General features: G+C 62.2%; 8 protein-coding genes across 8 annotated transcripts; 6 read left to right on the top strand and 2 right to left on the bottom strand.

Annotated features, from left to right (window-relative positions):
- The first annotated feature begins 396 nt into the window (after positions 1–396).
- On the top strand, positions 397–3,526 carry AMSG_08766 (LisH domain-containing protein ARMC9). Its single transcript, XM_013899083.1, has one exon. The coding sequence runs from the start codon at positions 487–489 to the stop codon at positions 3,475–3,477; it is 2,991 nt and encodes a 996-aa protein (XP_013754537.1). The 5' UTR covers positions 397–486; the 3' UTR covers positions 3,478–3,526.
- A 1,835-nt stretch (positions 3,527–5,361) lies between these two features.
- On the top strand, positions 5,362–8,615 carry AMSG_08763 (uncharacterized protein; the record flags this gene model as incomplete). Its single annotated transcript, XM_013899082.1, has 2 exons — positions 5,362–5,397; positions 6,256–8,615. 2 exons carry the CDS (start codon positions 5,362–5,364, stop codon positions 7,867–7,869), a joined length of 1,650 nt encoding a protein of 549 aa, XP_013754536.1. The 3' UTR covers positions 7,870–8,615.
- Positions 7,908–10,681, bottom strand: AMSG_08762 (uncharacterized protein; the record flags this gene model as incomplete). The annotated part of the gene is made up of 2 exons (XM_013899081.1): positions 7,908–7,940; positions 7,991–10,681. The coding sequence occupies 2 exons, from the start codon at positions 10,679–10,681 to the stop codon at positions 7,908–7,910; spliced, it is 2,724 nt and encodes a 907-aa protein (XP_013754535.1).
- Positions 10,682–11,014: 333 nt separating this feature from the next.
- AMSG_08761 (superoxide dismutase) lies at positions 11,015–13,061 on the top strand (the record flags this gene model as incomplete). The annotated part of the gene is made up of 2 exons (XM_013899080.1): positions 11,015–11,490; positions 11,584–13,061. Coding segments are annotated over 2 exons (1,954 nt in total), but the record flags the coding sequence as incomplete, so codon positions are not given.
- Positions 13,062–13,475: 414 nt separating this feature from the next.
- Positions 13,476–16,130, top strand: AMSG_08760 (ATP-binding cassette transporter; the record flags this gene model as incomplete). The annotated part of the gene is made up of 2 exons (XM_013899079.1): positions 13,476–13,586; positions 13,689–16,130. The coding sequence occupies 2 exons, from the start codon at positions 13,476–13,478 to the stop codon at positions 16,128–16,130; spliced, it is 2,553 nt and encodes an 850-aa protein (XP_013754533.1).
- A 212-nt stretch (positions 16,131–16,342) lies between these two features.
- On the top strand, positions 16,343–18,676 carry AMSG_08759 (cyclopropane-fatty-acyl-phospholipid synthase; the record flags this gene model as incomplete). Its single annotated transcript, XM_013899078.1, has 1 exon — positions 16,343–18,676. The coding sequence occupies one exon, from the start codon at positions 16,343–16,345 to the stop codon at positions 18,674–18,676; it is 2,334 nt and encodes a 777-aa protein (XP_013754532.1).
- A 1,304-nt stretch (positions 18,677–19,980) lies between these two features.
- AMSG_08757 (uncharacterized protein) lies at positions 19,981–23,330 on the top strand (the record flags this gene model as incomplete). The annotated part of the gene is made up of 4 exons (XM_013899077.1): positions 19,981–20,079; positions 20,335–21,799; positions 21,899–23,291; positions 23,326–23,330. Exons 1-4 carry the CDS (start codon positions 20,009–20,011, stop codon positions 23,328–23,330), a joined length of 2,934 nt encoding a protein of 977 aa, XP_013754531.1. The 5' UTR covers positions 19,981–20,008.
- Positions 23,189–25,993, bottom strand: AMSG_08756 (uncharacterized protein). The gene is made up of 2 exons (XM_013899076.1): positions 25,651–25,993; positions 23,189–25,554 (listed from the first exon to the last, which is right to left on the bottom strand). The coding sequence occupies exons 1-2, from the start codon at positions 25,815–25,817 to the stop codon at positions 23,367–23,369; spliced, it is 2,355 nt and encodes a 784-aa protein (XP_013754530.1). The 5' UTR covers positions 25,818–25,993; the 3' UTR covers positions 23,189–23,366.
- Between the last annotated feature and the right edge of the window lie 376 nt (positions 25,994–26,369).

The raw sequence follows: 26,369 nt of genomic DNA, 5'->3' as shown, positions 1-26,369 counted from the left end.
AGACGACGGGTTGCTTGTCGCTCGTTGGCAAGCTGTGGCCGGATGGCTTAGTGGCCGGCGAACGACGGCTGGTGGCCGGTGGCCGGTCGAGGCAGGCCGAGAGTAACATCATGCGCTGCGCCGTCCACAGATCGAGGCACACTACGCACGCCAAGCCTTGCCTGACAATGCGGGCGAGGCCCCGTGTTTGGCCAGTATCGAAGTTGTATTTGTGACGTCAACGCGACATAGGAGGCTTTGGTGCAGACATCCGATCAGGAGCTCAGCTGGCCGTGGCCAGGCGAGGATTGGCCAATGGCCAACGAACTGTTTTGGCGCCGACAGCCGACCAACAACCGCGGGACAGGAGAGGCGTGCGGCTACCCATAGTCATAGCCACAGACAACCACCTCACTCACGGACACCACCTCAATCCACACCGTCTACTCTGGTGCATACACGCAACGGTAGAGCTACTGTTTGTTGCACTTTGTACACGCCTCGCACATGAGTACATCCGGCGCCCGTGGACGCAGGCGGCGGGCCGATGGCTCGGGAAGCGAGGGAGATGGCACCAAGGATGGAGGAGGCGCCAGGTTTGATACCGATGCCGTCAATGGCATTGTTCGCGAGTATCTGGTATACGGTGAGTTTGAAGAGACGCTGACAGCGTTCGAAGCCGAGCTCAAGCGCAAGGGCCAGCCGCTCTCGCCCAAGCGCCGCCGGCAGTCGGAAGCCATCCGGAATGCGCGACGCAACGCCAAGCTGCAGGCCGCGCTGCTCTCGGCGTTCAAGCGCGGCGATGCTAAGAAGTTCTTTGGCCTGTGGGGCAAGCATCTTCCGGCATCGCTGCTTGCCAAGGACCTCACCGCACGCAAGCTCGAGTTCTACGTCCACATCTTCTTTGCCATCTATCCGCTGCACTCGTGGAACACGACCCCGCGCGACGATGCCGACCTCCCGCGAGCCATGAGCATGTTCAAGGCCTTTCTGGCCAAAAAGGGCGCCGCGCTGTGCAAGACCTCCGAGTTTGTGGCCTACTACGCTCTGCCGTACGTGCCCAACCCGACCGAGCATCCCTCGTTTCGAGAGCTGTTCCTCGACGAGTGGGCCGGCGGCCTGCTCCTCCGCCTCGACCGCTTCCTCGCCGCCGTCCTCCGCACCACTTCGCTTCCCCAGCTTGCGGTTCTTCACAACTCGTCTGCCCAGCTCGTGGGTGGGGCAAGCGATGGCAAGAGCGCCAAGGCCGGCGGGGCGTCGTCCGCTGCCGTCGCCGCCGCCAACGACCGCGCCCAAGTCGCCTCGCTGCAGTACCAGCAGACGCTGGCGCTCTCACGCGAGCTGACCGATGTCGTCTCCGCGCTTCTCAAGGGCTCGCAACTCTCGCCCGAGTACATGGGCGCGCTCGCTGCCCGCCTCGTCTCGGCAGACGTCATTCCGCTTGGCGGCGAGGACGTGCTGCTTGGACCTCGCCCAGACGCACTCTCATCGCGCCGCCCGCCGGTCTCATTTGACCCCGAGCTACAGGGTGGCCCCGTCTCACCCGGTCCGGCGCCGCCGGTAGCCGCCGCCGATGCCACCTCGGACGACGCCGTCGGCCCTGACAACGATGCTCCTGACCCTGGCATGGCTATCATCACCACCTTTGCACCGCTGGCATACACAAAGGTCCGCACTGACCTCGGCCCGGAGTCGGCGCTCTCGGCGCAGGAGCGAACGCTCATTCTGCAGGCGCTGCGGTGGCGATTGACCCAGTCGCGGCCGGCAGCGCTTCGCAAGCGGGTCATGCAGTCGTACATCGAGTCAGATCTGTTCTCGCTCCACGAGCAGACTCGGGCAACAGACGGGACTCGCATGTCGCTCCTTGCACATCTCCTTCTTCATTCGGATGGATACCTGCAAGAGTACGCCGCGCGACTGGTCGACTTTGTGGCGTCCGAAGCCGCCGGTCGCGAGTACCTGCTCTCGACTGCCGAGTGCGTCGAGGTCCTTGCCCAGGTCATGTTTGCCGAGCCCGACGACAACCTCACCCGCCAGCACGCGCTCGGTGCACTGCAAAAGATCTCCATCCGTCGCACGCCGCAGTCGCGCATGATCGAGCTCAACATCATTGCCTGGCTCACCTCAATTCTCCGCAACCCCGACGTGCTCTCCGAGTACACCATCGAGTACGGTGCGGCCCTGCTGATGAACCTCTCTCTCCGCTCCGCCGGCCGCAACAAGTGCGAAGCTGTTGCGTCCGATGTTATTGCCGTCCTCATGGTCCTCCTCCAGTTTGACCACGAAGAAATCCGCACCTACGCCAACGGCACGCTCTACTCGATCCTCTCGCTCTCGGCTATCAAGGATGCTGCCTTTGAGCTCGGCCTTGAAGACTTTCTACTCAACCTTAAGGACAATGCAGACGAAATGCTGGCCACTCAGATCAACCACGTCATGTACCAGCTCCACGCTGACGACACCGACGGCATGATCTCCGACGATGAGGAGGACGAAGTTGACCACGACGAGCAGGAGCAGGCCGATGACTACCTTGTCGAGCAGGATCCCGAGTCGCTCCGTCCCCCGCCGCACACGCTGCAAGGCGAGCAGCTCCTCTGCTCCCGATACCTAGCCGACCTGGAGGAGGCGCTCCACGAGTCGCAGCGCGTCGAAGCCTCGCTCGCCCAGCATGACGAGGCCCGAGCCGCCCGTGCTGCTGCCACTGAAGCCGCTAGCGACGATGACGCCATTCCGGCCCGCCCGCGGACCCCGGCTCACTCGTCGCGCCCCGCATCGCGCCACTCATCTCGCCCGTCGTCACGCCGGTCGTCGTCGCGCGCATCCTCGCGCCCGATGTCATCCGACTCGCTCCGTGGTGCAAGCGGCTACGATCGCAGTGGCAATGATGGACTCAGTGATGACTCTCACGCCAGCAACGACGATGACGACAACAACGATGACGACGACGACGACGTTGATATCGAAACCGATGACTCGCTGCTCGCCGAAGAGATCGAGTCTGGAACCGGTGACGATGACAAGACCGCGTCCAACTCCGAGCCAGTGGCTGCCGCAAGCAACGCAGACGGCGGTATTGCACCGGATCCACTACTTTCGCGGCCCAAGATCCCGCGGACGCCGCCAGGCCCTCACGCTGCCGACACTTCGCTGACGATGATGACCAGTCCAGAGCGGACCGAGCTTGCTGACGCGCTCCCGCCGCCAGCGCCAGAAGACGATCCTGTCATTCCGATTGTGGGCAAGGCTGTAGTCTCGGTCACCAAGCCACCACCCAAGCCGGCGAATCTCACTGGCGACTACGACGAGTATGTAGCAGCGTTTGGCGAGCGAGCCAAGGTGCCGCGCACGCCGCTGCACCCGCCAGCCACCGACGCTTCTGGCAACCCACGCCAGCCAGCTGGATCATCGGCTTCGGTTGGCCTCCACGGAGGACTTGACGCCGCAGCCTTTGACGGCGACGACGGCGAGTGGTCCGAAGAAGAAGGTTTCATCTAGATCAAACGCAGCCGCCCACCAAACATAGCCGACCAAACGCAGGCGATTGGAACGAAGGCAACAGAAGCCAGGCGGGCCAGGGCAGGCAACATGGCCAACCAGCACCGCAGGTCCAGGGCAGGGCCCAGGCCAACGACAGCCCACTCCAAAACGCCCGACCTTCTGCAACCATGGGCGACGAGGCTGGACAGGCTGTAGTGGCGATGCTGGTGGAGGCTGTGGCGGGGAACCGGCCGCCGAGTCTGGCGACGGGCGGTGCTGGCGCCCAAGGCCTGGCCTGGGTCCGCACCGTCTTTGGCGGACCCGCGGGGGCGGCGACTTGGGAGGCTGTGCAGGCCTCACCGGAGCCTGCTGCGTTTCTGGACCAGGTGCTTGAGGCACTCGACAAGGCAGAGCCTGACGCCGGTCTTGTTCTTGGCCTTCATCGCGTGGCCATGCTCGACGCTCTGGCCTTCCATGGCGCGCCGCCGCCGCCGCCACAGCCGTCACGCAGGCCGCGAAGCGAGGTCCGTGAAGAGGCGGTGACCGCGGCTGCATCATTGGCGGCGGCGCTATCTGGTGCTGAAGTCGCTGCTGTGGCTTCAAGCAGCACGTCTGCCGCCGGAGCGGCTACTGCGCCGTCTGAGCCCGCTTCCCTGGCCTCAGAGTCGCACGATCAGCCTCCCGCGACTATGGGCATTGCCCCGAACTCTATTGTGTCCAGTGACGGGGCGGTCAACGAGCTCAATGCCGTTGTCTTTGAAAGCGGCGAGGCACCTCGCCGCGGGCTGAGAATGCCGCGGCAGCGGCTAGTCCCGGTTGAGCCGCGTGAGCTGACCGAAACCGATATCGATGCCATTGCTTCACTGGCCAGCATGACCGGGATGGACGAGGCAGTCGTCCGCCAGGAGTACATCTCGGCTGACTATTCAATCGAGATGGCAGCGAGCAACCTCATGTTTTAGCTCCACCACGTTCATCGTTTACTCACTGTAAGTGGGGCAGAGCCTGGGTCCACTCGACTAGCTCATCGGCCAGCTCGTCCATGTCCTCCGTCATGAGCGACTCGGAGACGATAGACGACGCCGGCGAGCCCGTCCGGTGGTTGAGTCGGTAGTACGCTCCGGTCCGGTTTTCGTCCCACGGGATGGCCATGAGCGGCGACGACATGGTTCGCTCCGGCTTGCCCAGCCGCCTCCGGCGCTCCTCCAGCGAGGTGATAAACACCTGGCGCTCATCGTCTTCAGGAGGCACTCCGGCGTGAATCGGCATCGGCAGGCTTGGCACCGGCAGCACTCCACTCGACGACTCGGGGCAGCTGTCCGAGCACGAGTCCTCGTCGTTGTCAGAGACAGAGGTCGAGATGAACAGCATGTGCGAAGGCAAGTGCGACGGAGAATACGTCGGTGAGAGCGATGGCGAGAGCGACGGCGATAGCAGCGACGATGGAGAGGCGGAGCCCGGCGATGCCGAGCCAGCGTCGCCCCAGTTCCGCGATGCTGCCGCGCCAGTGCGGTACATAGACCGCATCTGCGCCATGCGTTTCTTGCGAAACTTGACAGGGTCCACTCGTTGTGGTGGCGGCGGAGCAAAGCGGCCACGCACCAGCTGGCGGACGTACGGATGAGCAGCTTCAGCTCTAGTCTGGAACTGCACTGGAGCACTGCTTGCCAACTCGGGCCGAGGTCCCGCAGCCAGCACGTCCGACCCCGGACCTAGCACGTCTGACCCCGGACCTGCCGTAGCCATCGACGCCCATGCACGCAGATACTCGGAGAACGAGACTCGAATAGTGCCGTCCGATGCTGGATACGTCAACCGAGCCGACGACTCTGATTCCTGCGCGAACCCCGTCTCCCGCGACATAGCTCCGACTCGGCACAGGCAACCGACACGCTCTCCGTGATGACGACGCGTGCAATCACAGTGCCGTCGCAGCAAGTGAGCCACACGATCAGATCAATCCTGCCTGCAACGCGGTCACAGTAAGATAGTAACGACCACAGGTGGCGGCGACAATGATTGCAAGGTGGCGACAATGACCAAAGGAGGCGACGACCACAGGCGCCACAGGCGGCGACAACCACGGACTAGGTGACGACAACCAGAGCCAACAGACTTAGACGGTAGACCACAGACAAGCAGAGCACAGCCCAAGCCCAGACAGACTCGCACTTGCCCACCAGAGTCGAGTGTGCAACCACCATCACCACCACCACCACCACGTCTGACACCAGCTATGTCTGCTTTCCTCTCCACCCTCCCTCCCCGCCCTCCCTTCCCCCCCGACACAAGGGACACACATGCTGATCATGACCACACTCACACACACATCAAATATCACACACATCACACACATCACACACACACACACACACACACACACACACACACACACACATCATACACATCATATACTCACACATACCCCCATCATACAAGGAATTCTACCCTGTCTCTCCGTTTCCGATCCCTACGTATCACCAGACACCATCTCCCCCCCCCTCCTCCCACCCCCCCCTCCCGCCCCACCCAAAGTGCCAGTCATGCTGCCGTTGCCTCGTGCCACGCCAGCAACTCCCCTTCCCCGCCTACCCCCACCCACTGCCTGCCTCTCCCCTCCACCCCCCTTCCTCACACACACACACACACACACACCACTCCCACTCCCATTACTACCACCACCACCACTACCACCACCACCCATCGCCCTGTACCCCTCCCTCCCCTCTCGCCATGTCCTCCCCGCGGCGTGCCCTGCACACCCCGCCGTCAATCAACCCCACCTCGCCCATCAAGCGCAAGACCTTTGGCGGTGAGCCTGCTGTGTCGGACTCGCCTCCGCTGGCGCACACGGGAGGAGTGGCAGGCTCGGCGACGTCAAACAACCCATATGCTCCCGCACCCTATGCTCCAGTCCCTTCGCCCTACGCCGCCCCGTCGCGCCCCTCGCTCTTGAGGACCCCGCCGTCATCGCTCTCGCTCAACTCGGAGGCATCCACCCCGGGTACGCTGCACTCGGGCACAGGGCTGCACTCGGGCGGCGCGCTGCTGCCTGGAGAGGCGCCTGCTGGTGCTGGTCCTGCAGGGGGAACGCTCCCGGTGTATGCCGGTGGCTACGGGACCATCGGGGCTCATCTTCGTGCGCATCTCAAGCTCTCCGACTCGGACGGGACGCTGCAGTACATGGACGACGATGGCGTGCCCATTCTTGCGCACGCAAGCATGCTCTCGACGATTATCAACTTGACCAACACTATCATGGGCTCGGGTATTCTCACGCTCCCCTTTGCGCTCCGCTGCGCAGGCTGGGGCGGTGGCATGGGCATCCTCACCTTTGCCTGCCTCATGTCCATCTGGTCCTTCTGGGTCCTCACTGTCTGCGTCCAGCAGACCGCCAAGTTCTCGTTCCGTGGCATGGTCGAGTCTGTTCTCGGTGAGCGGACTGGCTTTGTCACCCAGGCGCTCATCATCGGCTACACCTCGTTTGCCTCGATCGGCTACCTCGTCCTGCTCGGCGACTTTGTTACCTCGGCGCTCGGCTACTGGCTGCATCCGGACTCGATCCTTCTCAACCGCCGGCTGGTCATTGCCGCCATGGGCTGCATTCTCCTCCCCTACGCCCTGCTCAAGAACCTGCACGCCCTGCGCCACACATCGTTCTTTGGTGTCGCAGCCATCCTCTACGTCGTCTTTGTCGTCATCTTTCAGTTCTTCAGTCAGCACTCGGGCGAGATCTCAAAGGCTGACGTCGAGGTTGTCAACGCCACACCACGCTTCTTCCTCGCCTTTCCGCTCACCGTCATCTCGTTCACGGCCCAGTTCAATCTGCCGGCATTTTATCGCGAGCTCAACAACCGCTCACCGCGGCGCATGATGATCTGCGTCATCGCCACCCTTGTCCTCTGCTTTACGGTCTATGGTTCGGTCGCCATCATCGGCTACTTTACCTTTGGCACGAACACGCTCTCGGACATTCTTGAGTCGTACCCACAAAAGTCCAAGCTTGTCCTCGCCGCCCGCCTCGCCATGTCGGTCAACATCCTCTCCACCTACCCGCTGGTTAACCACGCGCTCCGCGAAAACGTTCTCGACCTCTTTGTCGAAAAGTCCAAGCACTCGTTCCGCCTTCTCTCTATTATTTCCGTCGTGACCACGCTGCTCTTTGCTGGCATTGCCATTGTTGTGCCCAACATCGGCGTCGTCGTCGACTACAACGGCTCCATCAACGGCGTCTCCATCGTCTACGTCATCCCGGCCGTCGCCTACTGGGTCATCACCCGCCGCTCGTCGGCCTCGTCGCTGCAGCGCGGCTTTACATGGGTCGCTGCCGCCGTCGGCGTCGTGTGCGGCCTGCTCGGCATTGTCTTTACCACTCTCAACCTCGTCGACGAATCGCTTCTCGACAAGTAACGGATGCCTCGTTTCACTATTCCGGCGGCAGAAACGTGTCAAGCATGTTGACGAGGTCGTTCACCGCTGCGCTGAACACGTGCGGCCGGGTCCCGCGTGGATTCTTGGCCAAGCTCGCCACGTCCTCGATGAGGTCCTTCGCGATGAGCACAGCCTCCTCCTCGGCCTCGCTCGACTGCATACACAGTGCCTCGAGCGCGTTCTCCAAGCTCTCGCTGAGCTTGTCGATCCATCCCGCAATTCTCGCCGCATTGTCCGTCGCCTCCTCCAGCTGATACACAATGTACACGACGTCGATGACAACATCGACCACCGCGTCCGGATCCTTGCTCTCGCCCGCAAGCTCAACCGCAAGCTCAACCGCCCGCTCCAGCCCCGGCACAATGTGGTTGTCCACGTACGCCCACAGCGCGAGGCCAGACACAAAGTCCGCGAGCTTGTGCGCAATTCTCGACGCAAACACAAACGCCATCCCTGACTGCTGCCGGATCATCAGTGCTTGTAGGTACGCCTCCAGCACTCGGATTGAGAGCAGAGTGTGGGCTTGGACGCCCGACGAGTCGACAAGATCCACCACAGCGTCTGCCCAGTTGGGCGTGTCCAGCGCCAGACGCAGCGACCGCTCCAGCTTGAGTTGTGAGACCACAAACTTGGCAGACTCGAGCGCTCCCGACAGTGCCACGGTGTGCTTGGCCACCTCGGTGTCGTCGGCCGCGCGAAAACTGCGCGGCGACACGGCACCCGCCACTTGTGCCTCCGGAACCACACTGCGCGGCTTGCGGAGAGTCTGTGTCGTCGTCGGCAGCCGCAGCGTGCTTGTCGTCGTTGATGACGAGCTTGCAGCAGCAGGCGTCTCCTCGCCTGCTACATCAGCCCCTCCCAGCGGCGCCAGCTCAGCGTCGTAGATCGTTGGCGTGAGCAGCGCCTCGGCAAGCGGCACAAACTCAGGCCATCGTCCGTGGGTCTCAAACTCGGCCGCCAGCCGAAGGCCAAAGTCAAGACTTGCCACGTGCTTGCCTGCTGCAGCCAGCACGTCTACAATGTCCACCAGCGTCGCTACAGGAATGCGGAGCGCCGTCTTGCCAGCCAGCGCCTCCGACGTCGCGTTCACAATCGTGTCCAACGCGCCCAGGAGAGCAGCCACGTCTTCAGCCGCCACCCACGAGTGCAGCCGCAGCGAGAGGTTGAGCCGAGCAAGTGCCTCGCGCGTTCCACGCGACGGCAGCGAGGCCATTCGTGACGGAAAGTTCGGCGGAACGTTAAAGGTAAACGAGACGAGGTCAGAGCCAAACGCGGCCCGAGCTTCGTCGTCGTCCAGCGCGCCCTCATTGCCCTCGTCAAACACGCCGGGGGCCGTGCGTGGGACACAGAGGTCCAGAAGCGCTCCAGCATCGCTTGTCCTGTGTCGTGCCTGCAACCGTGCAGCACCGTCAGCAATGGCCCTGAACCCCTCGTCAAACTTGCGCCCATACACCGCGGTAGCAATGTCGCTCGCGCTGCCCGATCCAGCATATCGGGCGAGCCCGACCTCAGCACCGGGCTCGGCCAGAGCCGCCAAGGTCATCTCGTCAAGCGCAAATGAGATGAGCTCTCCGCTGAGTGTGACTGCATGGTATGCCTCTGGAAGTGTACAAGCTGCAGCAAGCGCGCAGACTGGAAAGGCTGAGAGCGGCCCGAGCGATGCGTCGGCAATCGTAAAGTGCGGCGGGCGCGCGAGCGAGAGGACGGCAACCGAGCCATCGAGCGTGCCGACCCCGAGATGATCTGCGTGCGAGGGTGACCACGCAAGGCAGGTTGGTGGGCCGGGTAGCGACGCTGCGGCAAGATCCAGGACAGGTCGCGTACTCCGCCGAACGTCCCACACCCTAACTGCACCGTCGTCGCCAGCAGATGCCAGCCACGACGGCACCAGAGGCGACCATGCAAGCGAGGTCACCGACTTTCCTCCATGCGCTGTTGCCGCCCGCCAGCTCAGCCCCTCTGACGCTCGCAAGTCGACCAGCTTGATCGAGCCTGAGACGCCGGCAACCGCCAGCACATCGCGCGAGAGCGGTGACCAGTCGACGCAAAGGTTTGGCGCTTTGGAAACAGTGATTCCAGCCTGAAGTGCTCCACGTCCATCACCCACTGCCCACACAAGCACAGTGCCACCGTGAAGAGCGGCAAAGAGCGGATCAGTGCCCTGCGGCGCGGGTGCAGCCGCCACAGCCCGAAACGGCGACAATCCCATCTCCGAGCCGCCGCTGGGCTCGAGCCACAGGCGCGGCGCTACCGCCGGGAGTGTGCTGCCATCATTTCCTTGCTTTGAGTTACCACCACGACGGCTCCGCCGACGTGACGACGTTGATGCACCACTTCCGCGCCCATCAGTCCCGCCGAGCACGCTCCGTGGCTGGGCGCCGGGCAGCGAGGTGGAGTCGCGGATCCCGACTGTGTGTGCGGTTGCCGATGACGATGACAGCGGTGCCGTCGCCGCCGCTGCTAGCACGTCGTCGATGCCAACAACGGCAATGGATGGTGAAGCCGCAAGCGGCGCAGCGAGCAGTGCGTGCGACCAAGCCAGCGGACCACCGAGGGGGTCGGGCGTCCGCAGTGAGACAGCTGCCACCGCATGCACGCCCTCCAGCGGCGCCGGTGCACTCAGCGGTGGGAGCGGCAGTGGCTGGTTGAGTGAGAGCACTCGCCCGCCCGCCACTGCCACCAGTCCTGACGGGTGGGCTGCCACGCCTGCGCTGCCCGTCGTCGCCGCCAGCGGAGGACCCGGCAGGAACGAGCCATGCAGCGAAAGTGCCGTCCCTCCACCCAGATGCATGTTACGCCACGCTGCATTTCCCCCCAACGACGACGAGCCTCCACCCCGTCGTGAAGTCATGCAGCACAAAGCGGAAGAAGAAGAGTGTGTGTGTATGCCGCTTCTTATGCTGAAGCAGAGGGGGGGGGGGGAGGGAAAGGAGGAGGCCTTGATCAGAATGTGATCGATCGCGGCTGATCGCGAGACGGGAGGAAAAGGTCGTAGCCAGCCGGCTTGCCGACAACCGAACACAGACCAGCGAAGAAGGGGAGGGAGCGGGTGGACACACGGCTCTTCCTCCTCCAGTTCTCCTCCCTTCTCCTCTTCTACTACTACTCTGCGTGTCACACCCGTTATGTACGCTTGGAACCCGTACTCGCCGTCGCAGCAGCAGTACGCTGCGGCTCTCTACACGGCTGCTGGCAACGCAACGTTGTCGGGTGCGGCGACCAACCCCGGCGGCTACCCGACGTACACTGCAGGCATGGTGCCGGCCGGTGGAGCCATGGCTCAAGCAGGCTACTACCAGTCGATGCCTGGTGGAGGCATTGCTCTGCCTGCTGGATGGTTCGAAGCCATGACCCGGACGAACAACGACCAGACCGCCATCAAGGCCAAGGGCAAGGGTAAGGGCAAAAAGGCCAGCAAGAAGAAGTCGTCGTCGTCGTCGTCGTCGTCCAAGAAGAAGGTCAAGTCGCTGGCGGGTCGCGAGGAGCGTCGTGCTAGGCACGCAGCAGCGTCGTGGACTGCCTCCCGTCCTGGCCCGTTCTTTGGCTCGCTTGCTCCTGGCTCGTCGTACGGCATGCCGGTGTGGATGGGCGCGAGCACGGGTACGAGCGGTTGCCTGCCACCGTTTGGCCTGCCGCACCCGGCTGTCGCTCCGAGCGCCAGCATCGGGCAGTGGACTGTGGTTGGGGACTCAGGCACGACCGCGGCGGGCTCGTTTGCGACGACGGCTGCTGCGACGTCCGCGCCGGCCGCCCACGCCATTACCTCGGCCACTGCGGTGCTCGTTGGCGAAGGCGTGCGCGGCAAGGTGATGATGGAGCAGGCCTCGCCCGATGCTGCGGTTGTGGTCCACGTCGTCATCTCGGGCCTTTCTGCTGGTCTGCACGGCTTCCACGTCCACGCGTTTGGCGACCTCTCGCAAGGATGCAAGTCTGCAGGCGGACACTTTAACCCCGAGGGCTGCACCCACGGTGGTCCGCTTGATGCTGTCCGTCACGCCGGCGATCTCGGTAACGTTCTGGCGTCTGCGTCGGGCATGGTGGCGTGCACCTTTGCCGACAAGCACATCTCGCTCTCGGGCCCGCGCTCGGTGGTGGGCCGGGCTGTGGTCGTCCATGCCGATCCGGACGACCTCGGCAAGGGCTCAGCGGCCGACTCAAAGACCACCGGCAACGCCGGAGCCCGTGTGGCGTGCGGTGTCATTGGTATCGGCGATTTTGTCCTTCCCACTGCCCTCCCCGACCGCGACGCCGAGGTGGCTGACCACGAAGCCGACTTGATGGCCGACCTTGAGCTTGGCGCGACCATTTCTGCGTCCGCTTCACCCAGCAAGTCCTCCGGCGGTGTGCGCCCGCTGCGGATCCAGACCTCGGACTCATCGCTGTCGAGACCATCGAGCAAGAAGAAGTCACGGCCGATTTTTGTGGAGGACGACGACGAAGAGCACCGGTTCGACGATAGCCGGGCCGGTGGAGCCTCGACGCCGTCGCGGGCGCCGCGTCCGCCTGAGGTTGCGCCGGTCTCGCCGTCTCATGCCGAGCCACCGATGCCGGTGGTGGCGTCGACGTCGGGCATCGACTATGCAGTCTACGATGACGACCCTAGCTTTGGTGAGCGAGCTCCGCCGCTTGACTCGCTGGTGTATCTGGTCGGCACCGAGCCGGCCATCATTCCGGGGCGGGTCAACGTGCTCTACTTTTGGGCCAAGTGGGACAAGGCTGGGTACCCGGTCCACTACGCCGTCCGCGGGCTCAAGCACAAGTACGAGGACTCGATCCACATCACAGCCATCTCGGCTGACCCGCAAGAGGACTATGCCCGCGGCTTCCTCACCAAGCCTAAGTACGACGCTGTCGCCGCCCCGCTCAAGGAGGCCGGCATGACGGTGGCGTGGGACGCTGGCAAGGCCGTGGTCGGGGCCATCAAGGACCTCATCCAAAAGTCGGTCCTCAACCTTCCGCACGTCTTCCTCATCGACAAGTTTGGCAAGATCCGCTGGCACGAGGTCTACCGCCTCAACACTTCCGAGTGCAAGGTCCAGCATCAGCTGGAGAACCTCCTCAACGGCGTCCCGCTCATCTCTGTCGGCAACGCGCCCGAGCTTGCTGACGACGACTACTCAGAAGAGGCCGATCTCGACGTCGATGACGGTGAGGACTTTGCGCTCTTCTAGCTTTGTCCTCCAACGCAATGCGCCCACAACAGCAAACAAACACCTTCAACATCTTCAAAACAGGCAAGGAGAGGGCGTCTACGCTGCGGGACCGCTCGAGTCACGCGCGAGCGGGCAATGATCAGCCGCGGGTCATTCGAGAGCGACCACGTGCGGAAGGGTCAGCAGAGCGGGCTAGACTTCCTCAGCAGGACCAACACGGCAACACTTCTCGTCTCCAGAACCCGGCTCGTGAGCTCCTCTCACCATTAGCCACAGCAGGAAGGCTGGAGAAGGACCAGAGCCAACCCAAGGCCGGCGAGGATGGCCGGGGTATGGCGGCACCAGCTACGGGCGCTGGTCACACGGTGGACGCTTGTGCGGCTGCGGGCTCGCGGAGTCACAGCCTGCCACATCCTACTCCCTCTCTACACCATGGGCCTTGTGCTCCTCTTGCCTACTCTCTTGGCGGCGCTCACGGCTTTCTCGTCACCGCCGCCGCCGCCTGTCCCGCACTATCTCGCCGAGTCGCTCACCTACGATTGGGTGGTCACCACACCGTCAGCTCATGACCTCGGCCCCTTTCCCACAAGGAACGAGTCAAGAACAAGCGCAGCCGGCAGAGACGACAGCTCTCGACTTCCACAGTGGGCCTCGTTGAGTCGCCGTCCGTTTGTCTTTGCCAACGGCTCGAGCGGTGGCGAGATCCCATTCATGGAGCCCCGATCATCGCCGGCTGACGTCGATGCTCTCCTGGACGCCATGTATCGTGCCGAGCGCGCCGCCGCCGCCGCCACCCAGTCTGCAGGCTTTGTCTCCAAGGCACATGCGGCTGACTTTGCGTACTCGCTTCCGCTTGGTGCCCTCGAGCTCCACAACGTCAGCTGGGCAACCGACACCCTCTCTGTGGCGGCAACGCTTCAGTTTGGCCCGTCGATGGATCTGTTTGCGGTTGTCGACGGCGGTGCGCGTGGGATGAAGATGCTCGGCATGCTTGCGGAACCTCTGCTAGCTGCACTCAACGCTACCTTTGCCATCTACCCCGCGTACCAGACCCTACCGTCGACCAACGACGCGCTGGCGGTCCCGTCCTGGCTTCTGTGGTCCGGCACATACGCCATGTACGGCCAAGCGCTCTCATGGATGCTCCCGCTCTTTGCGTGCATGCTTGTGGAAGAGCGTGCCTCGTCGTATCTCGAGTACATGCGAGTGTACGGTCTGCAAGCAACAACGTACTGGACGGCGTATGTGGCGTTCAGCTTTGCCGAGTATGTTCCGATCATGCTCCTTTGCCTCGGCCTCGGCATCGCGTCGGGTGACCCGCTTTTTACTTACGGTCTCGGCGGCACGTTGGGCATCTCGCTGCTGTGGGGCGTGACACTGGTCGGCCTCGCCTTGGTCCTCTCTGCGGTCTTCTCGTCGACGCGCATGACCGGCGCCGTGCTGTACGTGGCGGTCTTTCTGGCTCCGGCCTTTGAGCAGGCTGTCCAGACCCAGGCTCTGACCTCGGATTGGCCGGCCTACCTCTTGCTCGTCTTTCCGCCAGCTGCGTTTATGCGAGCGCTTTTCTTGTGGAACCAGTACATGCTGGTTTCGAACGGCATGGGCTATCAGACGGCGGCATCGCTCGGCGCGATGGCCTCGGCAAGCCGGCTCAAGTCCAAGCTGGTGCTCTCGTTGGGCATGCTGGCTGTGGAAGCGGTTGCGCTCATGGCGTGCGGCCTGTACCTCAACCGGGTTCTCCCGCTCCGCGGCGGCGGCATTGCCAAACACTGGCTCTTCTGCTGCTCGCGGAAGAGTGCAAGCGGTGGACCAAGTCACGGCGAGCTGTGGGGCGACGACGAGGCCAGCTCACCAAGACGAGTCCACGCTGCGCTTACTTCTGTCCTTGTGCGTGAGGAACGGAACGCGGCTCACGCGCGCGAGGCGCGACTTGCAGGCCTGCGGGCGTTTGCGGACTCTGCGCGACGACAGGCGCTCGGGTTTGGGCGAGAGGTGCGATCCGCTGATGGATCGCACTCGTCTGGTGGCGAGCCCGAGCTCGGTTCAGCGTGGGTAGCGGATCCAATGTGGGAGCCGGATCTCAACGGCGAGCCTGTCATTGTTGCTGAGCGGCTGTGCAAGACGTACACCTCTGGCCGGCGTGCCAAGCACGCGGTCGAGGACCTCACGCTCAACATCAGTGGCCGGGTCTTTGGCCTGCTGGGGCCCAACGGAGCCGGCAAAACGACCCTGATCAAGATGCTGATGGGAGTTCTCAAGCCGAGCTCAGGAGTGGTGCTTGTGGGTGGGCATGCTGTGACCGACAATCCGGACGCTATCGCGCCGCTCATCGGAGTCTGTCCACAGACCTGCGTCCTCTGGCCGGAGCTCACTGTGGTCGAGCACGTGCGATTCTTTGCGCGGCTCCGGGGCATCCCTCCTCACCTCCTGGAGACCCATGTGGCATCTGCACTGGCCCAAGTGCAGCTCAACGCGCCGCAGATGCGCGCATCGAGGGCGGCTACGCTCTCGGCTGGCGTCCAGCGGCGGCTGACGCTCGCAGTGGCGCTTCTGGGCTCGCCGCGCATCCTTTTCCTGGACGAGCCGACGGCAGGCCTCGATGCTGGCTCGAGGCGTGCGCTTTGGGACGTGCTCGCGCGGATCAAGAACTCTCGAACCCTCGTCCTCACCACGCACTCGATGGAAACGGCAGAGCGTCTCTGTGACACCATCGGCATCATGTCACGTGGCCGGCTCATCTGCTGCGGCACGCCTCGCGAGCTCAAGGACGAGTTTGGCTCTGGGTACCGGCTGACGCTAGTCACGACCAACGACGCCCACGCCATTGCCGCGCTCCGGACCTTTGTGCGTGATCTGCTGCCTGCGGCAAACTTGGTCCATGCTTTTGGCGGCCGCATGGTGTTTTCGGTCCCGCGGCTAGGAGTCCCGCTTGCCTCGATCTTCCGCGATGTCGCCGCCGTCCAGGACGAGCTGTGCATCCTCGACTGGTCTCTCTCGCGCACCACCCTCGAGGACACATTTATCCAGATCGTCAACGCCGACGAACTCGAAACGGCCGCCACAGCCACTTCGCCCGACCGCAGCTGAGGCCGAAACAACACTGGGCCTCCTACCTCGCGCCTGGTCAGCCAGAAACGTTGAAATCAGCAACAACAACAAAGAAAAGGAGTACACGCGCTGCCTTTTTCGCTGTCACGGCTTGTCCCGCACTGCACGACAGGCTCGTCAAAGCCGATTGCTTGCTACACCTGTCGACAGCACCACCTACAGGCACTCACAGCAAGTTTCATAAGCGAGAGATGGCGTACTCAGGCCTAAACTGGACGCAAACGACGCATGTGCGTCTCTTTGAGCAGGTGCTCGACCAGAGCATCTCCCACGGCCACATGCGGGTGGTACTCCCGTCAGGCTCGGAGCTGGGACAATTCGGCCACCCAACGGCAGCCAAGGCAGTCGACGCCGGCGAACGAGCGGTTGTCCTCTGGATCCACGACGCCGACATGCTCTCCATGGTAGTCTGTGACTCGGACATCGGGCTGGGTGATGCCTACATGCGCGGCATGTTTGACGTGGCTGAGATCGTGGTCAGCAGGAGTGCGCCGGCTGACGCAAGCATGGAAGGGCCGAGCACGGAAAAACTTGTGGCTGACGCAGGCCTGGTGGCGCTGCTGGAGATCATGACTCACAACCTCGGGCGGGCGACCGAACTGCTGGACGCCGGCCCTCTGGCTGCGCTCGTGGCCGGTATGCCCACCCTGGCCGCGGCATCGGCGCTGTACTGCGCAGGAAATGCGGTCAACAACATGCGGCATCAGCTCCGGTCCAACACGATTGGTGGCTCGCGTGAAAACATCGAAGAGCACTACGATCTTGGCAACGACATGTACGAGCTCTTCCTCGACGACACTATGTCGTACTCGTCTGGCATTCACACTACCGCGTGCGAGGCGCGCCGTTTCGGCCCCGCCGACTGGGACTTTGACGCAACGCCGGAGCTCCCGCTCAAGGCGGGGCAGCTGGCCAAACTCGACGCAGTCATCGCGCGCGCTGGCATCCAGCCTGGCGACTCGATTCTGGAGATCGGGTGTGGCTGGGGCTCATTTGCCATCCGGGCTGCGTCGACCATTCCCGGCATCCGTCTCGTTGGCATCACCATCTCGCGTGAGCAGCTTGCGCTTGCGCAGAAGAGGGTCACTGCCCTCGGCCTCGACGCATCCATCGAGCTTTGCCTTTGTGACTACCGGCTGATGGGACTCGGTTCCAAGCGGGTGGGCGCCGATGACGAACTCCCGGTCCCGACCTCGCTGCAGCTGCCAGGCAGCTTTGATCGAGTTGTCTCGATCGAAATGCTTGAGGCTGTTGGCCACGAGCACCTTCCGGGCTACTTTGAGGTTGTCGACCGCATGCTCAAGCCCAACACGGACGCCAGTGCACTGATCCAGGTCATTGGCCTGCCCAACAGCCGGTATGAGGCGTACATGCGTGGATCGGACTTTATCCGGCGGTTCATCTTCCCGGGCGGCCACCTGCCGTGCCTTGACGCGCTGGCTTGGGCGACTGGCGACACGAGCTTGGAGCTCGAGTCTGTCGACGACATCGGGCCTGACTACGCCATCACTCTCCGGATGTGGCGGGAGCGTTTCTTATCTCATCGTGCCTCTCTCACCGAGTCACTCGGTACACGTTTCGTCAAGATGTGGGAGTTCTACTTTGCGTACTGCGAGGTCGGCTTTGCGCAAGGCGCCATCCACGACTGGCATCTTCGGTATGTCAAGAAGGCGCCAGCGCCGCCAACAGATGAACTGCCCCTCCCCGGACTCGCTGAAGATCGAGCCAAGCCGCGCAACAAGCGCCTGGCCTGGGTCGCACCATTTGTGGTGTCGCTTTGGATGGTGGCGGTGGCGTCGAGTGCGGCCCATGCCGGGCTGCACATGCTCATCATGCCGATAGCGCTTGCCGCTGCCGTTGCTGGCTTTAACACCGTCGGCGACGGTGGTCATCACAAGGTCCATGCCTTTCTTTGGAGTGGTCTTGCCCTTGCCTGGGTCGCCCTCGCTGCCGCCGAACCTGCTGCTGTCGCGCGTGGCCATGGCCACGATGCGCGCGAAACCGCTCATGGCTTCGCGGTGCTGGCGGGTGCCGGACTCTACCTCGGCGAGCTTGTTGTCATGCTCCGTAGCGGGGTGGCATCATGGCGCGCGCTGGTTCTGTTCTTCATCCAGCCGTGGGCATGGGCTGTCACCTTTTCTGGCTTTGGTGTTGGCTCGCTGGCCATGTTCATGCTGGGCGACATCGGCAGCGTTGCCATGGATGTGCGAACCATTGTCCGCGCGCGCGGCACGAGTCTCGCCTCGTCGCCGATCCCACGTTTCGGGTACATCCTCACATGGGTCGCTGCTATCGCCGGGTCAGTCTTTCTCCGACTTGTTCCGCACACCATCTTTGCCGTTTCCCTCGCTACCTCGCCAGACTTTGGCTGGCTTGCTGTCTTTGCTGCCTTTGCCGCTCTCATCTACGATCTCTCACTCCTCGTCGACATGTCAGTCAAGCTTCGGATCGATCAGCGCGAGCAGGCTTCACGCGCCGGCACTGGTCGTGCTGTTGCCGAGCTGCGCGAAGCCGTTGTCTCGTAACCTGCTTTCATCTTCTCCATAACATTACATCAACGTTTCTGGTACCTGCTCTCGTGCAACTCTCTGTTAGCCCCGACTGAGCAGTGATCAACCAATGACCGTCCAACGGACACCTTCTCGACTCACTCGTCGTGAACACGACAGGCATATGTACACACCAATAGCGTCGACGCATGGACCAAAGGTGTTACGGCTACGGAGACGGCCACCAGCGTCAGTCAACAAGAAGCAGAGGTCTCTACCGTCCATGGCAAGGAAGCGCGAGCCTGCTCGAGCCGTTGGCAAGCGGACGTGGCGGCGGAATCGCCCGGTCTCACCACCCTTCCACACCAGTCTCTACCGCAATCGTTTGGATGAAGACTCTGAAGATGATGGAGTGGAAGCTGCGGTGCGGCGGTCAGAGTCGGTGCTGGCGATCAGAGAGGCAGGCGCAGGCGCCGAGCTGCGACGGCACCGCAGCCGGAGAGCCGAGACCGAGAAGGGTGGGCGACGGTTTCGGCGCTCAGTCCGCGAGCGTCGACGGAGTCTTGTAGGCGCCACCCTCTCACCCTCGCCAATCTCGCCGTTCTACCTCTCGCCAGACAAGGCATACCGCACATCATATCTGTCGTCGCCTGTCTCGGACCGTGATCGAACAGAGGCAACCATTGCTCGTGAGACTCGGACTGCGCGCATCCGCAAGATCAACAACCACAACGCCGAGGTCGCTGCTGCTGCCAACAAAGCCGCGTCCGAGCGCGATGCAGCCCGGATCAAGTCACTCACTTTCCAGCGGTTGCGCTATCACGAAGGCGTGTCCCGGACTCGCCCTGTCGTGGCTGCCGATCGCCTCTACTTTGACGGAACCAGTCCATGAAGCGATACTAATGCCACACAGTGTGCACCGAATCGTCGGAAGCGACACAGGGTGAGAGAAAGGGAAATCCGGCATATGTTTGGTCTGACACCTCTGCACCGATGACTACAGCTGCGCTTCTTCATCTGGGGCATGCCACTCGACAACAGTCATGGCCAGTCCTTCGACGACGATGTCGACGTTGGCGACAATGGCGACAATGGTGATGATGTTGACAAAGGCTGTGACCACACCCATCTTCAGCTCCAACCACCAAGTAACACCATCATACCCACTGTTAGCATGTGTATAAGACCATGTCGTCCATCGGTGGCACTCCCATTGTCATCCCCTCGTGTTGATGGCCGTGTCTTCGCGGCGAAGGCACAGAATGAGTCACAGGCCTTGTCCCTCAGCCCGCAGCCACACTCATCTCAGACGAGCCCGACCCCACCCGAAGGATGGAGATCGCTTGGTGGCTCCTTGTTCTCCTATGCATGACCACGGCAGGGCTAGCTGCTGCTGCCACCGCCTTTTCTGTCCACACCATGCACGCCGGTCGCATACGGTACGAGCCGACCTTCGACCTCCCCCCCCCCCCACCGGCATGCCATGGAAAGCTTATGTGGTGATGGGCACAGACTTATTGTGAGAGATACAGCGAGGTGGAGAAGAAGTTGGAGCGGATCGCTCGACAGAAGCCCGTCCGGTCGGCTCGGGGCTCGGGGAGTACTGCACATGGTGCGGCGAGTGGTGCTGTGGGTGCGAGTGCGGTCATCGCGGCCACCGCCGTCGCCGCCCACACTTCTTCGGTGTCCAGGAGAGACGATCCACAGAAGCGCACGGAGCTGATGCAAGAGGTGATGACAGAGGCTGTGCCTGAGTACGCTCCCACGCATCGGTATGCGGCTATCTGCCTCGAGTCACACGACCGGGTCCGTGACATGGTCAACACACCAAACGGCTGGGAGCCATTCCATGAGGCCAATGACGTGGTTATTCTCCGCAAGACCGTCGATGGCTCGCCGTTGCAGCAGGTCAAGGGGACCGGGATGATCAACGCGCCGCCGAGGGCGATCGCCGAGGTCGTTCGTGACATCTCGCGCAAGGGCGAGTACGACGACATGCTTGACGACGCATACACTGTGGAAGAGCTCGACGAGTGGACAATGCTCAACTACTCGTCGTTCAAGCGAGTGTGGCCAACGACGGCGCGGGACTTCCTGACGCTCCAGCACGAGAAGGAGTACGAGGACGGGACGATTGTGATTGCGTTTTTCTCTGTGGACGACGCGGTGTGCGAGCCGAAGAAGTCTCATGTACGAGCACGGGTGGAGATTGGCGGGTGGATTCTCGAGCCTGTGGAGGGCGAGCCGCTGCAGTGCCGAGCGACGTATGCGGCGCAAGTGGATCTTGCGGGCTCGCTGCCGGCATCTGTGGTGAACAAAGCGACGTCCAAGGCACCGATGTGCATCGATGGGCTGCGGTCGGTTGTGGCAAACATGCCGCTTGAAGACTACGTTTTTACCCCGCCATCGCCGCCTGTACCGTCTGCGTCATCAAGCCTCAACGCAGACAAGGTCGACGCGGATGATCCTGGATCGTTGCCGGCGCCAGCAGAGGACCCGAACGACATGGGGGTTGACTCGGGCTACACACCCACACATCGGTATGCGGCTATCTGCCTCGAGTCACACGACCAGGTCCGTGACATGGTCAACACACCGAACGGTTGGGAGCCATTCCATGAGGCCAATGACGTGATTATTCTCCGCAAGACCGTCGATGGCTCGCCGTTGCAGCAGGTCAAGGGGACCGGGATGATCAACGCGCCGCCGAGGGCGATCGCCGAGGTCGTTCGTGACATCTCGCGCAAGGGCGAGTACGACGACATGCTTGACGACGCATACACTGTGGAAGAGCTCGACGAGTGGACAATGCTCAACTACTCGTCGTTCAAGCGAGTGTGGCCAACGACGGCGCGGGACTTCCTGACGCTCCAGCACGAGAAGGAGTACGAGGACGGGACGATTGTGATTGCGTTTTTCTCTGTGGACGACGCGGTGTGCGAGCCGAAGAAGTCTCATGTACGAGCACGGGTGGAGATTGGCGGGTGGATTCTCGAGCCCGTGGAGGGCGAGCCGCTGCAGTGCCGAGCGACGTATGCGGCGCAAGTGGATCTTGCGGGCTCACTGCCGGCATCTGTGGTGAACAAAGCGACGTCCAAGGCACCGATGTGCATCGATGGGCTGCGGTCGGTTGTGGCAAACATGCCGCTTGAAGACTACGTCTTTACACCGCCACCACCGCCTGTACCGGCTGCGTCATCAAGCCAACTGTGTTGAAGATCGACGCGGATGATCCTGGATCGTTGCCGGCGCCTGCAGAGGACCCGAACGACATGGGGCGTTGACTCGGGCTACACACCCACACATCGGTATGCGGCTATCTGCCTCGAGTCACACGACCAGGTCCGTGACATGGTCAACACACCAAACGGCTGGGAGCCATTCCATGAGGCCAATGACGTGGTTATTCTCCGCAAGACCGTCGATGGCTCGCCGTTGCAGCAGGTCAAGGGGACCGGGATGATCAACGCGCCGCCGAGGGCGATCGCCGAGGTCGTTCGTGACATCTCGCGCAAGGGCGAGTACGACGACATGCTTGACGACGCATACACTGTGGAAGAGCTCGACGAGTGGACAATGCTCAACTACTCGTCGTTCAAGCGAGTGTGGCCAACGACGGCGCGGGACTTCCTGACGCTCCAGCACGAGAAGGAGTACGAGGACGGGACGATTGTGATTGCGTTTTTCTCTGTGGACGACGCGGTGTGCGAGCCGAAGAAGTCTCATGTACGAGCACGGGTGGAGATTGGCGGGTGGATTCTCGAGCCTGTGGAGGGCGAGCCGCTGCAGTGCCGAGCGACGTATGCGGCGCAAGTGGATCTTGCGGGCTCGCTGCCGGCATCTGTGGTGAACAAAGCGACGTCCAAGGCACCGATGTGCATCGATGGGCTGCGGTCGGTTGTGGCAAACATGCCGCTTGAAGACTACGTCTTTACACCGCCACCACCGCCGGCAGTTGCTAATACTCCGCCAACTGTGTTGAAGATCGACGACGACACGGCCAAGGAGGAGGTCGAGCAGGCTGCGGCCAATAACGAAACCGAGGCCCCGATACCGGCCTTGCCGGAGCATTTGGCAGCAATCCGGCAAACCGGCATGATGGCGGCGCTCGATGTGCAGCACACAGCAGAGAGCATGGCCGCGGTCACACCAAGCAACTACAAGGAGACCAAGAGTGTGGCCGAAGCCCACGGATGGTCGTATGTCAACGACAAGAACGATGTGGTGACGTTCCGCAAGCGTGTACCAGGCTACTCAATCCACGCTTTTCTGGGCAAGGGCGTTATTCCACTGCCTGCGGCAACAATCTACACTACGCTGTGCAACATGGCACACCGACTCGAGTATGACCGGCTGCTGCGCGACTACTCGATCATCAACCAGATCGATGACCAGACACGGGTTGTGTGGATGCTGCACGAGGCTAAGGCGTGCTTGCTGACACACGCGCGGGACTTTGTGGTTGTTCTGCACCAAGCTGCGGCGGCGGACGGGAGTTTTGTGGCTGCCGGTCGCTCGATTACGGTGCCGGAGAAGCCCGAGGACGAGTCGGTGGTCCGCGGTGAGGTTTACGCCTCTGGCTGGCATCTGAAGCCGCTGGCGGACGATCCAAGCCAGACGATGGTGACGTACTTGACGCAGATCAACGTCGGTGCGGCGCCTGTGCGGGTCATCAACACCATCAGCGTGAAGCAGCCGCAGAGCATTGCGCACTTGCGGTCTTACCTCATGAAGTAGAGTTGGCCAGAGCAGCATCAAGGCCGGATTGAAGCACGTCGAGGTACGTCGGGTTGAGGTGAGTTCCGTCGAGCTCAAAGGCGGGGTTGAGCGCCGAGCTGTCAGCCGGGTCAAGCATGGCGTCGAAGAACGGCAGCCACTTGATCGACGCATGATTGAGCTGTGTCAGCTTGGCGCCGAGCACGGTGTTGAACATGGTGACTACCGAGCGGGTCTCGTTGAGGACTGGGACGGCCGGATGGACGAGGAATGTGAGCTTGCGGTCATTGACGAGGCGGAGCATGGTCTTGATGTAGATGTTGACGGTGACGCGGGCAGCCTCCTCGACGGTCTCGTAGATGCGCTTGGCGACGGCGACGAGGAAGCCCTCGCGGCAATCAATCTCGCCAAACATAGTGAGAACAGTGGCGCCGTCGGGAATGGTGTCGATGACCCGCCAAAAGTTGGCTTTGGGGTAGAATCGCGATTCCTCGCGCAGGTGCCAAATCTTGAGCCCGGTGACAAGGCGGGGTACGAGGAGGTGCGGAGTGCCATTGAGGGCGACCACACGCCAGGCGGGCGTCTGCGAGTGCGAGTCGCCGGCAACGTACACCACTGGCATCTCCGGATCCGGCACAGAAGTCGGGTACGCGAGAAGCTGGGCAATACAGCAGTAATACGCATGCTCGTTGCGGATGGTAGTCCGGTGAATGGGGCGCGTGCCACGGATCTCGTCGATGAGTGGGATGAGCGCGGCGGTGGGCGGGAGAGCGCCGACGTTAAACAGGATCTTGACCAAGGTGCAGAATAGAGCAAGGAGGTCCAGTTCACGGGCGTCGTACCCGATGACCTCGACCAGTTCGGCGTCATCAAGCATGCCGGCAGCGGTCGCCGGCGAGTCCGAGAGGTTTGTACCGCCAGCCACCAGCTCGAGCGTGTTGTATGGAAGCGTAGGGTCGTAGCTACAGCCAGCAGCCGCAACAATGTCCGAGTCAGGTAGAAAGGCCGAGGCCGTGGGAAGCCCGATCGGCGAGCTGAGACCGCCGAGCGCCTTGAGAACTCGGGCACAGGTCAAGCCGCCCACGCCGAGCGCGGAGTTGGCAGCACAGAACTTCATAGCTGCTGCCCATGCCTGACCGTACTGAGCGCAAATCTCGTAGCCGTGGACCAGATTAAGGACATACGAGGCCGAGTCTGGCGCGCCGGCGAGTGCGCGCTCGTAAAGCGCAACTGAGCTGTCGAGCGCCGAGTTTTCCTTGATGAGCAGGCCCAAAAAGGCGAGCGCTGCCGGTGACTTTGCGGCGTCCTGGATGGCGGCGTCGAGAAGGTCCATACCACCGTCGGCCATGACGATGTCGGTGATGCGGGCACGGACGCCTTTGTGCTTCTGTTCTGCCACCAACAGCTTCAGGAAGACGCTGAGGGCCTCGAGCGGGCGGCCACGGTCGCCGCAGGCAATCGCAAAGTTGTAAAGGCCGTCAAAGTGCGACTCGTTGATCTTGAGCACATTCTGGAAGAGGGTGATGCCAGCGTCCTCTTCGCCAGACGCGTAGAGGACCTCGCCGATAGCGACCTGGATGTCAAGAGCATCAGCAGCCTTGTCGGATTTGTCGGCGAGCTCGAGGGCGTCGGTGAAAACAGCAATGGCCTTCTTGTACTTTTTGGCGTCGCCGAGAGCTGAGGCCTTAAGGCGAAGGAGCGAGATACGGGCCTGCGCCACGTCGAGGCCGATGGCAGCCAGGAGCGGTGGGCTCTCTGCCAGCATGGCTAGGCCGCGATCGGCAATGTTCGTCGCTGCCGCAAAGTCGCGAATGGCGATCAAGATCTGGGCCATGCCAATGTACGGCTGCGGGAGCTGCGGCATGGCTGCGATGATCTGCTCATAGACCTCAATGGCGCGGCGGTACGCCTTCTTGGCCGTGAGTGCCTGAGCGGTGGTCAGCGACCGCGAGACGACTTCAACCGCCGTCGACATGTTGGCCGCCTGCGACGACGACGACGCCGCGGCCTGGGCCACCGCCGCCGCGGCCGTGTGGCGAGCAGAAGTAGACGCCGCAGGAGACACAGAAGCCGACGGGGCGGAAGGGGATAGAGCCGGGCTCTGCTGTGACGTCTGGGGCTTGCTGACCTCCGCCTCGATCAGGACGTCATCGCCCGCGTCCAGATCCTCGAGGTCTGCATCGGCGAGCGGGAGGCCACTGTGGGAGGGGTGGGGTGAGTAGGGAGGAAAGGGAGAGGGAGGAGAGGGAAGGAAGGAGGAAAGAGAAAGAGAGAGACAGACAGACGGGGCGTACTCGTCATTGGTGAGGACTAGACCCGTGAGCCCAGCAGCAGGATGGGCGGAGGCGTATGCGGTGGCAAAGGAGGCAGCAAGGGCAGCCACGGTAGTTCCGGCCTCCACCTGGGCGATGTAGGTAAAGTCGGGAGTGCCTTCATAGTGCAGGTAGAGCTTCTTGGGCATGGCAGAGACAGAGAGAGAGAGTATGTGTGTGTATGTGTGTGTGTGTGTGGTGGTTGTGGTTGTGGTGAGGCTAGTGGCTGTGGTGAGGTGTGTGTGTATGCGTGTGCGTGTCTGTGTGTGTGTGGTGGCAGGAGTTGGGGCGGTGGGCTGGTGGCCCTCCTCCCCCTCCCCCCCTTCCCCCCCCCCTTCCATCATTCGGCGAAATGCCACAGGTGCCGCACCGTAGCCACCACCCACCCACCCACCCATTCACCCGCCAAACACCACCTTTCTCCTATCTCCCCCCTATCCATCTCTGCCTATGTCTCTCTCTATATATGTATATGTATATATGTATATGTCTGTATCTTTATCTATGTTTCTATATATGTGTATATGTATGTCTGTATGCATGTGTCTATATATCTCTATGTGTGTATGTGGGTATATGTATAGCGAAATAAAGCTATATATAAATATCTATCTACGTATCTGCGGTAGATATATATATATCTATGTAGATATACGGATATATGTAGATAGCTATGGATATATAGGCTCGCTGCTATATAC

The sequence above is a fragment of the Thecamonas trahens genome (genome assembly GCF_000142905.1).
Source record: "Thecamonas trahens ATCC 50062 unplaced genomic scaffold supercont1.48, whole genome shotgun sequence".
In the NCBI taxonomy this organism is placed as follows: Eukaryota; order Apusomonadida; family Apusomonadidae; genus Thecamonas; species Thecamonas trahens.
The sequence above is the reverse complement of the archived record's forward strand: the minus strand, read 5'-3'. Positions and strand labels throughout refer to the sequence as shown.